The sequence below is a fragment of the Oryx dammah genome, unplaced genomic scaffold (genome assembly GCF_014754425.2).
Source record: "Oryx dammah isolate SB20612 unplaced genomic scaffold, SCBI_Odam_1.1 HiC_scaffold_1, whole genome shotgun sequence".
NCBI classification, from domain to species: Eukaryota; Metazoa; Chordata; class Mammalia; order Artiodactyla; family Bovidae; genus Oryx; species Oryx dammah.
Genome location: NW_024070185.1, coordinates 109,196,276 through 109,212,162, shown reverse-complemented (window position 1 = coordinate 109,212,162; position 15,887 = coordinate 109,196,276). Strand labels below are relative to the sequence as shown.

The following is a 15,887-nucleotide window of genomic DNA, read 5'->3' as shown; positions in this document are numbered from 1 at the left end:
CGGGGGTCTCTCCTCCCAGGGGGTCTCTCCCCCAGGTCTCCCCTCCCCTTTGGTCTCTCCTGCCTTGGGTCTCTCCTCCCCGGGGACTAGTCTCTGTCCCGCCTCCATCGGGTCCCAGGATGGCCCTGAGGGTCCAGAGCGCGAGCCTTGGGTGCCTGCCCTTTGCAGGGGCGGCCGTTGGCTCCACACCCCTGGAGCGGCCCCCACACTGGGCGCCGAAAGCTCGGAAGGGTCTGTGTCCCGGGGCCCAGCTGTAGTACTCAGTGACTCGTTGCTCCTGGCCTCCTCTTCTGTAGATGGACGTTTACAGTAACCTGCCCAACAGAACGCGATGGTCTGTGTAAAGGCCTATCAGTCTCTATGTAAAAGCTGGCTGACGCTTTCCAGAGCATCTTGCAGGACAGAGCTGACTGGTGGAGTATGTATACTGAGAAGAATTAAAAACATGTAGAGCGTAAGGCTCAAAGAAGTGCTCTAGGTATGCCTGTTTTTCTCACCTAGTCCACAAGAGTTTAGCCCCAATGAAGCATTTCCTTGGACTTGCAGTTCACACCTGCTTATGGCTACTGGGAAACATCATATTTAAATACCTGTTTCTTTTTGCAAATTCAGGAGGCTGTGCTGTATGGCAGTAAGCTCAGCTCTCTGTGTAATGGGCTGGGGGGAAGGACGGTTGCAAAGAGAATAACACAGTCACCAGTCCTCATGTTCTGTGAGCCCTAGCAGGATCTTCACTGTTCCAGGACAGCGTGTAACCACTCTGCTTCTTCATTAAAGTGATAGTTACTTGTTCCTGTGCATCCGTTGCTATTTAATCTTCATGATCCCAATCTTCAGATGCGGAAGCAGAAACTAAAGGATTAAGTCATTTTCAGAGGTCACTTTACTTGGTAGTGAGCCCAAGCCTCAAGCAGTCATTCCAAGCTCTCCCTGCCTTACCCTCTGCTCTCAGTCTTGACCTGTCTCAGCAGCCGTGCAAGAACAGCAGAGGAATTCCTGTGTAGGAGTCCCGTCCGCCTCAGTTGACAGCATCAGGCAAATCACTTGACCTCTGCTGTGTGATGGAGCTTATGCTTTGTAAGTTGGTCCTAAGGCTTGAATATGATGATTCATGTAAAATGCTTGATCTGTGCTGAGTGTGCTCTCCATGGGGGCTTTTCCAGTTGTAATTAGATTCCTACCTCATGGCACAGTGTTTCATGGAAATACGGTTTCCATTAGTGCAGTCTGGTAAAAGATTTGTGATTGCAGTCTCGTGTCCAGAAAGGGAGCCTAAAGAGCAGTAGTTTTCGTTGTTCTTAGTGAATTTAAATCACTTAAAAAAACATTTTAAGGCATTAATTAAGCTCATGTGCAAAGAAATCAACCAGACAAAGAGAAAGTCTGACTTCTTTGCTAGCATTGGATGCTGGGTGTGAGCTTAAAGCCACGCCTGCGGTTTTGTGTTTGCTGTGTGTTCCTCGGTCTATCACGTCTGACTCTGCGGCCGTGGACTGTAGCCCGCTGGGCTCCTCTGTCCATGGGACTCTACAGGCAGCAGCACTGAAGTGGGTTGCCATGCCCTTCCCCAGGGGTCTTCCCCACCCAGGGGTCAAGCCAGTGTCTCTTGAGTCTCCTGCACTGGAGGTGTGCCCTTTACCACTGCTGCCACGTGAGCACTTATGAAATCAATAGTAGGAGAAGCAAAGATTTGTATCTCATGCAAATCAAGGACAGATACATGTGCTTTTCAGGTTTTGTATGAGATGCAAAGGCTGCATGTGACAGACATGGGGAACACAAAGTCAAGGGCAGATTTGGCTTCTGGCGCCGGCGTTGCCGACGGCTGAGACCGTGCACTGCCCCCACCGAACCTTTCCTCGAGGCCTCTTCCAGCCCGCTCCCCAGTCCAGCTGTGCGTTGTTATCACCTTGTTTTTCTGTTTGTTTTCCTACAATAATATACTGTTTGATATTCTTGTTTGAACTTCAAGTAGAAAGCCATCATACTGTTTATTTTTCTACCCATTCTGTGTGTAGAATTAGGTTTGTGAGGTCCAAGCATTGAAGCCTTTGCCATAGGATAGCTCATTCATTTTCACTGCGGTTTGAGTATCTGACCGTCTCTTTATTATGGTGTCTACAGGCAGTTGTTTCCAGGGTTGACATCTCTGGGGAAAGGGCGGCCTTTTGTTTGGACCCCTGTTCATAGCGTCATGATCACAGCCTGTGGAGCCGTGTGCAGGACTTCCTCCATGACGTGGAAGTGATGGGGCCATATTTGTCTCAGCCAGGACGCTTGAGATTGAAGAGAGTTGCTTAATTTTACTGTACCCATTGGTGCACCATGGAATCATCCTAATAAAATCTAATTGTACAGCTGTTTAAGTCACAGGACAAATGATTGTGAAACGTGTGTCCCTCTCACCCTGTTCAGATCTTTGTTCAGGATCCTTTTCTGTTGGATCGTTTATAATCCTGTTGATTTGTAGGAATTTTCAATACCTTGATACTAAGAAGTGTAACAATATCGAGCGTAGGTGACCGTGGGGAACAGGAAGATCACTTACACACACCGCTACCAGGTGTGGAAATTGGTACATGCAGTTAGTAAAACAGTTTGGAGTTACCTGATGAAGAACTGTACTCTCCACAACGCCCCCATGAGCTTTCACACGCACAGCAGGAGGCATGTACAGGAATATTCATAGCAGCACTGTTTGAATTCAAAAACGTAACACCTCAAGAAGAATAGATATATCAAGAACTTCCCCTGGCGGCCCAGTGGTTAAAACTCTGTGCTCCCAATACATGGGGCACAGGTTCGATCCCTGGTCAGGGAACTAAGATTCCAGATGCCGCGTGACGTGGCCAAAGAAAAAGAATGGATACGAGGTTGTGGAACCATCACGCGGTAGAGAATCGTCAGCAAAACTGAGGCCTCACAGCTCCATGCTGCTACAGGAATGAGTCTCAAGGGGAAAAGCGGAGGAGAAATGAAAGTACGAAGCAAAACTCTAACATGGTGTTTGAGGAAATACACTTGGAAAATGAAGAATAAGAGTAGGGCAGATCTCAGAACATTAGGTCTGAAAAGAGAGTTAGGATGTATTATATCAGCTACAGGTGATAAATATTGTATCACTCAGTGTTTGATAAAAATGGTTTATAGAAAATGTGCCTTCAGAAGAGTCAGAGAGAGTGACAAGCACCTTCTAAGGTTTTCTGGCGAAAGAAGTCGGCAGACTGAGGTGGGGCTCTCGCTACTGCCCACCTCCACCTAGATCCCTCCCTCGTGGCGGGGGCGAGAGGTGGTGGCACGTCTGTTGCGGTAACTTAGCTTCCTCTGTCTTTTCATGGAGTGCAGGGTAATGACTCAGAATCAGTGGCGCTCAGCTGATAACGATGACTGATTTACGAGACTTTTCGGCCCAACACTTCAATCTCTGGTAATGGTTTCTAACAAAGGTGTAGTTTTTATTTAGAAATTACGGTAAACAATTTAATTTTATCCTGGGTTGGGCATCATCTGTGTGCACGGTATCACAAGGAAAGAGGTGGACTGGACTTTTCAAAGTCAGATTGTGATAGAAACAGAGACACTCAAGAGATTCAAAACAGTGTTACAGGCTGAGTGTTCCTTTCTACTTGGCTTGCTTTCTTTCAGATGGTGTTTTCTTTAAAAACATATTTTAGGTGAGTTGGTAAACATGGAATTGCTCGTCAGAGAGTTTCATTCTTTGCCGAGCTGTTCAGAAAGATTCAGTGCAGCTCAGTCACTCAGTCACGTCCAACTCTTGGCGACCCCATGGACTGCAGTACACCATGCTTCCCTGTCCATCACCAACTTCCGGAGCTCGTGTCCATCGAGTTGGTGATGCCATCCAGCCATCTCATCCTCTCTCCCTGTCTCCTCCCGCCTTCAATCTTTCCCAGCATCAGGGTCTTTTCAGTTGAGTCATTCTCCGCATCAGGTGGCCAACATATTGGAGTTTCAGCCTCAGCATCAGTCCTTCCAGTGAACACTCAGGATTGATCTGATTTAGGATGGACTGGTTGGATCTTCTTGCAGTGCAAGGAACTCTCAAGAGTCTTCTCCAATGCCACAGTTCAAAAGCATCAATTCATCGGCACTCATCTCAGCTTCCCTGGTGCCACAGAGGTTAAAACGTCTGCCTGCAATGCAGGAGACCTGGGTTCGATCCCTGGGTTGGGAAGATCCCCTGGAGAATGAAATGGCAACCCACTCCAGTATTCTTGCCTGGAGAATCCCATGGACGAAGGAGCCTGGTGGGCTACAGTCCACGGGGTCGCAAAGAGTTGGACGCGACTGAGCGACTTCACTTTCACTTTCAGCTTTCATTATAGTCAACTCTCACATCCATGCGTGACTACTGGAAAAACCATAGCTTTGACTAGACTTAACGTTTGTTGGCAAAGTAACATCTCTGCTTTTTAATATGCTGTCTAGGTTGGTCATAGCTTTTCTTCCAAGGAGCATGCATCTTTTAATTTCATGATTGTAGTCGCCATCTGCAGTGATTTTGGAGCCCAAGAAAATAAAGTTTCTCACTGTTTCCATTGTTTCCCCATCAATTTTCCATGAAGTGATGGGACCAAATGCCATGATCTTCATTTTCTGAATGTTGAGCTTTAAGCCAACTTTTTCACTCTCCTTTCACTTCATCAAGAGGCTCTTTAGTTCTTCACTTTCTGCCATAAAGGTGGTGTCATCTGCATATCTGAGGTTATTCATATTTCTCCCAGCAATCTTGATTCCAGCTTGTGCTTCATCCACCCCAGCGTTTTGCATGATGTACTGTGCATATAAGTTAAATAAGCAGGGTGACAATATACAGCCTTGACGTACTCCTTTTCCTATTTGAAACCAGTCTGTTGTTCCATGTCCCATTCTAACTTGCTTCTTGACTTGCATAGAGATTTCTCAGGAGGCAGGTCAGGTGGTCTGGTATTCCCATCTCTTGAATTTTCCATAGTTTGTTGTAATCCACACAGTCAAAGGCTTTGGCATAGTCAGTAAAGCAGAAGTAGATGTTTTTCTAGAACTCTCTTGCTTTTTTGATGATATAATGGATGTTGGCAATTTGATCTCTGGCTTCTCTGCCTTTTCTAAACCTAGCTTGAACATCTAAAAATTGGTGGTTCACATACTGTTGAAGCCTGGCTTGGAGAATTTTGAGCATTACTTTACTAGCATGTGAGATGAGTGCAATTGTGTGGCAGTTTGAGCATTCTTTGGCATTGCCTTTCTTTGGGATTGGAATGAAAACTGACCTTTTCCAGTCCTGTGGCCACTGCTGAATTTTCCAGATTTGCTGACATACTGAGTGCAGCACTTTCACAGCATCATCTTTTAGGATTTGAAACAGCTCAACTGGAATCCCATCACCTCCACTAGCTTTGTTCATAGTGATGCTTCCTACGACTCACTTGACTTCACATTCCAGGATGTCTGGCTCTAGGTGAGTGATCACACCATTGTGATTATCTGGGTCGTGAAGCTCTTTTTTGTACAGTTCTTCTGTGTATTCTTGCCACCTCTTCTTAATATCCTCTGCTTCTGTTAGGTCCATACCATTTCTGTCCTTTATCAAGCCCATCTTTGCATGAAATGTTCCCTTGGTATCTCTAATTTTCTTGAAGAGATCTCTAGTCTTTCCCATTCTGTTGTTTTCCTCTATTTCTTTGTACTGATCCCTGAGGAATGCTTTCTTATCTCTCCTTGCTATTCTTTGGAACTCTGCATTCCTTTTCTCCTTTGCCTTTCACTTCTCTTCTTGTCTCAGCTATTTGTAAAGCCTCCTCAGACAACCATTTTGTCTTTTCGCATTTCTTTTTCTTGGGGATGGTCTTGATCACTGCTTCCTGTACAATGTCACGAACCTCTGTCCATAGTTCTTCAGGCACTCTATCAGATCAAGTCCCTTGAATCTATTTGTCACTTCCACTGTATAATAGTAAGGGATTTGATTCAGGTCATACCTGAACGGTCTAGTGGTTTTCCCTACTTTCTTCAATTTAAGTCTGAATTTGGCAATAGGGAGTTCATGATCTGAGCCACAGTCAGCTCCAGGTCTTGTTTTTGCTGACTGTATAGAGCTTCTCCACTTCTGGCTACAAAGAATGTAATCAGTCTGATTTCGGTGTTGACCATCTGGCGATGTCCATGTGTAGAGTCTTCTCTTGTATTGTTGGAAGAGGGTGTTTGAGAAAGGTTGCATTCCCTTATCAATAAGTATCCCCAAAACTGTCCATTCTAAAAATCTTTGCCTACTTCACAGGTCAAATTTTGAAGAATCGTAGCTTTAATATGGGGTTCTTGAATTGTTGCTGAAGTCGTTGCTTCTTGTCGTAAGGATCCAGTCTACGTACTTATGGGTTAAGGACGAGTCTTCTCTTACTGCGTTGCCCTGTGGAATGTAGTTCAAGGCCATCTACGATTTCAGTAAGACAAAGGCATTCTAATAGTAACCGAGATGTAAGCTGTTAAGGTTGACGTATATTTGTCCGTTTCAGGTGGCCATGGAGAACACCGAAGGTGCCAGCCAGCACGTGCCCGAGCAGAGCGCGCCTGCCCAGGGGCCAGCCCAGAGCATCGCTCCACAGGGGCCTCAGGGAGACCAGGGGCAGCTTCTTTACCACGAGGAAACCATCGATCTCGGTGGAGACGAGTTCGAGTCTGAGGACTCAAATAATTTCGGAGATAAGCTCGATGAGCCCCTGATGGAGAGCGTGCTCATCTCCGACTCCCCAAACAACAGCGAGGACGACGCAGGTGACCTGGGGTGTCTGCAGGATGTGGGGGACCCCGCCGAGGGCAGCGGTGATCACAGACTGGGGCCTGGTGCAGAAGAGGGCGAGCTGGGCTCGCTCAGTGACGGCAGTGAGAGTGATGGCGGGAACACGCCTCAGGACGTCTCGGACATGACCCCTGACGGCAGAGCATCGTTGAAAGAGGACCCCGAGTGCAGTGATGTGGAAGAGCCGCCTGCTTTTGAACACAGGGGCGGAGAGGAGCCGGGCCCGGGGGCTGCGCGGGTGCCCACAGCAGGGCCCCCGTCGGGCGCACCTGCCCGGCAGCCAGCCCCCAAGGACGAGCCGGTGCCTGTGTGCACCATCTTTAGCCAGCCGCCCCCCAGCGCCCAGCCCCCATCCCTGCGTGACGGCTTCGAGTCCCAGATGGTGAAATCGCCCAGCTTCAGCAGCGCCAGCGAGGCTGCCCCCAGGACCCCGCCCCAGGTGGTCCAGCCGAGCCCCAGCCTGAGCAAGTTCTTCGGCGATCCGACCGGCAGCAGCTCCTTGGCCTCGGACTTCTTTGATTCTTTCACAACCTCCACCTTCATCTCCGTCAGTAACCCCAACGCCAGCCCTTCCATTCCGGAAAGCCTGTCGCCACTGGCCGCTACCCCTGTGGGAGGAAGCTCGCCGGGCCCCGCGGAAGCTGCCTCCTCCCCAGGGGTGCAGAGGTCAGGGTCGGGTGTCCCCACGGTTCCTCTGGAGATCTCGCAGTCCCCAAAGCCGTTCTCACAGATCCAGGCGGTGTTTGCCGGCAGCGAGGACCCCTTTGCCACCGCCCTGAGCATGAGCGAGATGGACCGGAGAAGCGACGCCTGGATCCCTGGGGATGCGACCAGGAGCGTGCTGACCTCGGTCACCACGCAGCAGTACGGCACGGTGTTCGTGGACAAGGAGGACCTCACCATGCCCGGCCTCAAGTTCGACAACATCCAGGTGAGGGCGGAGGGTCTTCAGCGCACAGGTGGGCCGGCGGGCGCGCTCTGCGAGCCGGGAAAGTCCCAGCCAATCTCCTTGCTTCTCATCTGATTCTGTTTCGTGTATGTTCATATGGAAAAGGCCTGTCGAGCTTTGAAAAACGCTGATTGTTTTCAGCAGTTCCCAAGATTCTTATCTTGAGAGTGTTTGCTGTGATGTCACTAGGTAATTTGGAACCCTGTTGATTTCTCTGATTGAAGGTCTTTAAAGTGCTAATCAGAGTTTTAGAAATAGTTTCCAGCAAGGGAGCTGCACGACAGGTCTCTGGAGAAGTTGTAAACTGTGTGATCAGTTTATTATAACAGCTGAGCTCCCGTAGATAATAAATCCCCTTTCCTCTCCTTTTAGATATGGAAGAATGTGTTTACATTACACACAATGTGCTTTATATTGGAAGAGTTCTTACCGATTTGGTTAAAAAAAAAAAATATAGACGGTCTCTCAATAAATCACAAGATTATAAATATGTAATCATAGAATAAATAAATACTATATATTGTAAATAACATTAAGAAGTTCAATCTTACCAGTCATCAAAGAAGATGAAGTTATTTTCACTTTCTGTTGTCTGAGTTATTTATAATTATTCTGTGTCTGTTAGAATGTGAGGAAATAGCCAGTTTAGGCAGCCCTGAGGGGACTGATAATTTGGCACAAACTTTCTTTAATTTTAAAATGCATGTCCAAATGTGCATATGCTTTGACCCAGAAATCCCACCCTGAGTAGTTATTTATGAGGAAAGAATCTCACTGATGTATGAATAGCCAGCTTTCAGGATGCCCATCAGAGTGAGGCTTAAAATTAGAGTCTGAGAGCATCTCGGAGCCCATTGCCAGGAGGCGGGTTGAATCCATTCGCCACTTCTCGCCTCTTCAGTGGGACATTTACATATTGAACTGAGAAAACGATGCTGTGGTCTCGTCGGGGGCACTAGTGGTAAAGAACCCGCCTGCCCGTCCAGGAGACATGAGGGTAAGGTTCCGTCCCCGGGCCGGGAAGGTCCCCTGGAGGAGGCCGTGGCCGCCCACTCCAGTGTTCCTGCCTGAGAAACCCGTGGACAGAGGAGCCTGGCGGGCCACAATCCGTGGGGCCACGAAGAGTCGGACCTGGCTGAAGCGACTTGGCACGCGTGCATGCACAAAAATAACGTTATATTCAAATAAGTCTTTTTATTTATTGTGAAAAAATGCAGATGATGTTATAATAAAATACTTAGTCAGATTCATAATTTGTTAAATTTGAAAGCCCAGGTACAGGAAGGCGCGTAGCGTGCCTTACATGGTAGCGTTTTCATGGCTGTGTGCACACCCCCCTGAGGTGAGCTCGGCTGCATATCTGCTGGGATCTGCAGGGTCTGTGCCTCGTGTCCCGCACTGACCGCTCCGGGAACTGAAGGGTTCCCTCCCGGGGCAGGCGTTCCCCTTCCCCCACCACGGCCTGGACAGAAAGCCACGCGGGGTGGGGCCCCGGCCCCGCGAGGCCGATCCTTTGGAGAAGCAACATGGCTGCTGGAGAGGTGAGCTCAGCCGCCTGTCTCTCTGGGGAGTGTGAGTGAAAGTCTCTGAGTCTCTTTGCAACCCCATGGACTATAACAGTCCATGGAATTCTCCAGGCCAGACTACTGGAGTGGGTAGCCTTTCCCTTCTCCAGGGGATATTCCCATCTCAGGAATCGAACCAAGGTCTCCTACATTTCAGGTGGATTCTTTACCAGCTGAGCTGCAAGGGAAGCCCAAGACTACAGGAGTGGGTAGCCTATCCCTTCGCCAGCAGATCTTCCCGACCCAGGTCTCTGTGGGGAGTTGATGTGAGAGCCCGCAGATGTGGACGTCCTTGCGTGCTCTCTTCGGGTACTTGCTGACAAGATGCGTCTTCTTGGGGGCTCGCCGGGCACCCTTCCTGCCCTCTCCAGCATAACGCATTGGGCGTGAATTTGCCTTCCCAGGCCTCCGCAGTGAATCCCAGTTATGGGCTCAGATGTCAGGGACGTTTGTGGGTCAGCGTTGATGCCTTGACCCTGTGGTCTGTGGGGCGGTTCCGGGGCCCAGAGCTCCTCGGGTGTGTTTGGGGCCGCACAGGGCTGCTTCATCCTGGCCACCTGAAGGGCCGGGCTGACCGTGGTGCTCTCGTGGGCCAGAGGCACTGAACGCCCCGTGACGCCCTTCAGGGAAGCAGGTCGGTGACTCCTGAGCCGAGAAGCAAAGTGCTGATGCTTGCTGCTAGGTGAACCCAGGCGACTCGAGTTTGGAGGCCGTTCCTGCCAGTGGGAAGCCTGGGGTCTGTGACAGCCCCTCAGAGCTCTGATGCTTCCACGTGGCTGATTGTGGAATAAGCAGGGCATTCAGCGGTCAGCCAGGGTCAGGCGCCCACTGCTGGGATAGGACCCACCCTGCGGCCAGCTGGGAGACGCTGCGTGTCCTTTCTGCTCCCTTTAAATCCTTGAGCGGTGTCTTCTGTCCCTCTTGTAGTCCACAGTGATTGTTTTGGAAGCCTCATGGTAGACTGAAATACGAATTCAGAAAAGTTCCTGAAAGGCCTGGGACTTTCCCATGGAACCACTGTGCCGGTCGGTTCTTCACCTGTGTCTCTTCAGTCGTGTATTGTTCCTCAAAGAATTTTTCATAGAAAAGAAAAGGCATGTGGTTTACGCCAGAAATGCTGTGTGTGTATTTTCCGGAGGAGTTAGATCGACCCAGCAGGTGTGGTAACTCGCGGCGCGCCAGGCTGTTAAGATGCCAGCCAAGTGTTTGTCGGGTTCAACCTGTTCACACATCCCTCCCCGCTGTCGCAGCACTACAGCAGCTTTCTGAAATACTCGGCAGTTTTTCCAAATCGCTCACCTGTTGGTACCAAATGAGCTCCCTGGTGGCTCAGACGGTAAAGAGTCTGCCTGCAGTGAGGGAGACCCGGGTTCAATCCCTGGGTTGGGAAGATCCCCTGGAGAAGGAAATGGCAACCCACTTCAGTATTCTTACCTGGAAAAATCCCATGGACAGAGGAGCCTGGCAGGCTACAGTCCGTGGGGTTGCAAAAGGGTCGGACACGACTGAGCGACTTCTCTGTCACTTTCACTTCTTAAGGGATGAAATGTGGGCAGCGGGGAAGTGTTATATTGTTTCTTGGTGAAGTGACTTCTTAGAGCAGTCTGAGTTAAGGTAGAGGCCACGCAGGTGAGCATATAACTGCATCCAACTGCAGAAGCTTCAAAAGAGGAGTGTCGGCATTTCTAACTAGTCAGAGTCTTGGCCTGTATTCTTGAAGAACTGGATGCAAAGTTGGTGGGGAGATGACTCTTCAGAAATGTTCAGAACCAGGAAAGGATGGAAGTGGAGAGTATTTCTGTGAAGGTCGTTCAGTGGCGGGTTGGTGGTGGGGGATTCCACAGACCAGAGTTGGCAGCGAGTCGGTGCCAGTTGTGAGGGGGTGATGGGGTCAGCGGGGGCCTCAAAGAGGGCTCTGTGAACCCGACATCTGGACCTAAGGCCAGGCCTCTCCTCCACCCGGCTCTGATTCTGCTCCCAGATCCTACCCGCAGCCCCCACAACGTGGATGTGACGGGAGTCCCACCTGGGAAGCAGGCAGACGCCGTCACTGCTTTCCTGCTAGTGGCCGGCCGCTGTCCTTCCAGCACTGCCGCCCATGACCAGGCGTCCCTGACGGTAGAGCTTACAGGCCGTGCCCCGTGAGTCAGCCGCTCTGTGTTCCACGTGGGCGTCGTCCACTAAAACCTCGAAGGCGCTGCTGAAGCCGTCCACACACAGGAGGGTAGCGGCCCATCCTCTGCACGCGGAGGGCCAGCCACAGACTCCCGTTTGCACGGTCTGCCACTGCCCTGCCCTGGGCGCCCCCGAGGGAGTGCTGAGTGGAAGGGGTCCGTGGGGTTCTAGGTGCGTCCCCCCAGGTGCAGGGAGACAGCTCTCCAAACATCCCGGGAGGAGGCCGCTCGCCTCCCTCTGGTGACCGTGGAGGCTCTGCAGCCAAGGCGCCAGGTCCCCGTATCAGAACTGCCCTGGCCGGGCGACGCGGTGGCAGCCGGTCTGTGTTGGGAGGTTTTGTCGTCTGTGGGCTTTCAGGGTGAGTGCCCGTCAGCCCCACAGTGCCCCTGTCTTGAGCGTCCTGTGCTAACTGACTGGCAGAACCGAAAGGGCAGGCGGCGTCTGCAGTGCGGGCTCGCTACCGAGGGTACTGCGAGGTCGGAGGACTCAGACTGCTCCTCCGAGCTCCGCGGATTTAAGGTGAGTCTGCCTTTCCCTGGTTCGCAGGTCCTCTGCCTGGATGCAGCTCTTGGTCTGCTCAGAGGCGCCTGTGTGCAGAGCTCTGTGCAGCCGTATGCCTGCCTCCTTGCTCTGCCCTCTTATTACCCTCCCAGATCAGTTAGCCCCTGCCAGGGCCTGGCATTTGGAATATTTCACCGTATTCTCTGGAGGCAGAAGCCGTAACCCTGCTGCTTCCAGGCCTCTGCCCCGCGTGAGGAGGAGGTGCGGCTTGGCCTCTGAGCTCCAGGCTCAGGGCCCGGGACCCCCACTGCCCTCCTCCAGCAGCAGGAGGCAGCTGAGCCTGCCGCAGCCTTCCTGCGTGCCCGGCCCGCACTGGCCATGCGGGCGATCATGGGAGAGGAGCCTTGCCTCTGAGCGGAGCTGCTTCAGCTCGTTTCCGCAGCATGATGGGAAGGAGCGGGGGGCCCTGGGCAGGCACAGGCTGCCCGGAGCTGCAGGCTCTCCCCTGTCCGCCTCTGTATCAGTGGCAGGTCCCCGCCCCTCCTGGTCTCTCCCTGGGCACCGGGCCACGGACGGTCACCCCTGTCCATGCTGCCCCTAAAGTGACTCAGCCCGGGTGCAGACCCGGGGGCTGACCCAAGGCTGCGCCGGGCCCCCCTGTGCAGAGTCCTGTGCAGCTGCCCCCCAGCAGAGGGCCCTCCTTGGGCTGGGGGGACGCGGCCCTAGGGGAGGGCGATGCCCCGGGCCACCACTCACTGCTCTGGCTGAGCCCTGGGGACCCCTGGAGGCCCAGGCCAGGGGGCTGTGGTGTGGGCTGTGGGCAGAAGGCTCAGGCCTGCCCGCCCAGCCTGGGCCCCGCTGGGCACCGTGCTCATCCCAGGGGCAGCGTCCCCTCTCACACCACGAGCCCCGGCCCCCTCCAGCGCGGCACAGCCACTGCTGACTTACCACCTCCTCTCCAGGAGAAAGCAGCTCTAAACAACACGTCTTAGCAGCGATCGGGGAGCTATAGCGTCTGGTTAGTTGCAGCTCAGCTGTACCATAACTGCATTTTAGCCTCCATACACCAGTGGGGGAAAAAAAAAAAAATTTGGTTAGCTGTGAGTTAAGGTTAGCTGAGTTTAATTAGCGTTCTGTTGTCCTGACGTATTTCTCTTATAATCTTTCCAGGGAGATGCAGTTAAAGACTTAATGTTGCGCTTCCTGGGTGAAAAAGCTGCAGCAAAGAGGCAGGTCCTGACCGCCAGCTCGGTGGAACAGTCTTTCGTTGGACTGAAGCAGCTCATTGTAAGTAACGGTGTGTTTGATTTTCCGTGTAAGTTCTTCCTCCCTTCATAATGTTTTTCCAAGGGCCAGTCACTTTCAGTGTCTTATCCTTGGCCCTTGCACAGAGTGGAGTTTTGTTGGATCAGATAACCAGTCCTGAGCAACAGAGAGCATCATAGGACATGCGAATTCGTTGAGGCAGTCTGCACTGTGATTAAATCTGCTTCATCAAAACAACTAGAGTGAAGTCACCGCACATTGATTTTTCTGAAAGAACTCTGCGCTTGGTGCGGAAGGTTTATCACTAAATTAGCAGACTCCCCAGAAGCGCACGAAAAGCCTTTCTTTACTCATCAACAAGAGTGAGCGCGTTCACCCTGGCTGAGCCGCGGTCATGGAGCGGACGGGGAGACTGAGCGCAGGCACCCTGACCTGGGCGGCAGCGCTTCCCGCGGCCTGTGACCGCTGGAAACCGTCTGCGCTGCAGCCTCTTTCATGCTGTTACAAGAGGGCAAATAAACACTCGCCTAGGTGGTTTGCTGACATTTTCACAGTAAAGTTTAGGTGGTGGTGGTTGTTTTTTTTAGTAAATGCAGATCACATGTTTCATTGAGTTTCTTCCATTGAAGTGATTCTAGAATTCTTCCCGTGAATGAGAAGCAGTGGGAAGGAGAGATGAGGAGATACTCAGTTTCTGAAAGGGAGAGAGGGGAGCTCGTCTGTAGGCGTCCGTGAGTCCGTGTGCGCTGGCCCTTGCTCATGGAGCCGCAGGTGTGGGAGGTGGCAGTGTGCACGGCCGCGTGCGTCGGTGGAACGGCCCTCCTGCCTGGGGGGGCGGCCGCTGTCACTCCCTTTCCGTGGCCTTGAACTCCTGTTGTGTGGCAGCGTCACGAGCAGGCGGCTGCATGTGAAGCGTGACTTGTAGCTGTGAGCTCGGACGGGACATGCGAAGCCTCCCACAGACATTGTCATTAATCCTCAGGCGATCTTTCTACATCTTGTCATCATTCTTGGGGTCAAGTACATGCGGTTTGGTTTGATTTTTTTCATACTTTGAAAATACTTGAGGCTGGTAGCAGTTACATTAACAGTGCTGGCAAGGAGGCCTGTTCAAGGCGGGAAATGTCTTCGAGGAAAGCCCATTCCCTTGCCCTGGTATTTTAATTGCATCCTAAAATAATTGCATTCGTCTCTAAGACTAGGAAAGTTTCTCCACACATCTTCCTGAGTAATGTCAGAGTGTTCCAAGACTGCCGTCTATGGGGAGGTGACTGTCGAGGCCCGTGGAGAGGGACATTTTAATTGCTTCCGTGGTGTCACGTCTGACATTGATGACTGTCTTTTGAGTCACAGGCGGGAAAAGTTGGGTGCCTGCTGTTAGTTACTTGAGTGATTTTTATTGGATTGTTTTTCTCCTCTTCTGGAAGTTCTGGAATATGTTCTTTCTCAAACAGAGTCTATATCTTATTTCCTAGTTTTAAAATAACAATATTTTGAAATTTAGATCATCTTTCTCATGTATAACTACCTTTAATATCAGAGTTCTGCATGTCATATACAGTAATGCAGAGATTTTCATAAGAGTTTCTCCACAGTGCTTAAAGATTAGAATGGTATGTTTAAATTCTAGCTTTAAAAACAGTTTTTTCACCAAACATGGCAAAGACCCTGATGTTGGGAAAGATTGAAGGTAGGAGGAGAAGGCGACAGCAGAGGATGAGATGGTTGGATGGCATCGTCGACTCGATGGACGTGAGTTGGAGTGAGCTCCGGGAGTGGGTGATGGACAGGGAGGCCTGAGGTGTTGCCGTGCATGGGGCCGCGAAGAGTCAGACCTGACTGAGCGCCTGAGCTGAATGAATGAGTATAAACAGTAAAATGTACCTTGTGAAAAGCCTTATGCTCCTGCCGTAAATTTTAGTTAATGTGTTTTAAAAAGTGGCTTCTTCCCTAAGTGAAGATAATAAGCAAACGTGTTAATATTCCTGTTAGTTTCTTCTTACCAACGACTGAATCAGTCGCCACCACCCCCCGCCTCGGCCCTGTACTCACAGGCTCCACACACATCTTCACAGCAGCCTGATTCACCGTGGCCAAAAACTGGAAGCCGTCAAGGTGCCTTTCGGTGGCTCTAGTGGTAAAGAACCACCAGCCGGTGCAGGAGACGTAAGAAGCGCGGGGTCCATCCCTGGGTGGGGAAGACCCCCTGGAGGAGGAAATGGCAGCCCACTCCAGTCTCGTTGCCTGGAGAATCCCATGGACAGAGGAGCCTGGCGGGCTACAGTCAGTCCGTGGGGTCGCAGAGTCAGACACGACTGAAGCGACCTAGCAGTCAGGCACGCAAGCTGCCTTTCAGCAGGTGAATTGGTGGTGGTGAGTCCCATGATGGTGGGCTGCCATTCAGTACTAACAAGCCTTGATTGTTGAGTCAAGAGGAGCCTTGAGGAGCCTGGGGCCGGGGGTCAGGTGGGGTGCATCAGGGCAAACGGCCAGATAACCACAGAGCCGGGAGTAAGGCCACACCAGCGTGCTTCCTGATCCAGCTGCCCTAGCTATGCTGGATGTGTGTTCGTGCACACACAGAAACACACCCTGACACACTCACAGAGACACAGACACAAAAGACATACAG

At 51.4% G+C, this 15,887-nt stretch overlaps 1 protein-coding gene across 4 annotated transcripts in view; it reads left to right on the top strand.

Annotated features, from left to right (window-relative positions):
* Positions 1–15,887, top strand: part of TRAPPC12 (trafficking protein particle complex subunit 12) — a 37,250-nt gene that overhangs the window by 633 nt on the left and 20,730 nt on the right. Inside the window, exons 1-4 of one of the 4 annotated variants that reach the window (XM_040241424.1) lie at positions 328–478; positions 972–1,077; positions 6,516–7,730; positions 13,160–13,276. In XM_040241424.1, the coding sequence (XP_040097358.1) occupies positions 6,522–7,730; positions 13,160–13,276 (1,326 nt within the window). In that variant the 5' untranslated portion in view covers positions 328–478; positions 972–1,077; positions 6,516–6,521. Of the gene's footprint in view, positions 1–327; positions 479–968; positions 1,078–6,515; positions 7,731–13,159; positions 13,277–15,887 lie in introns of those variants that run through there. The other 3 variants (XM_040241428.1, XM_040241436.1, XM_040241421.1) reach the window with 3 other exon arrangements.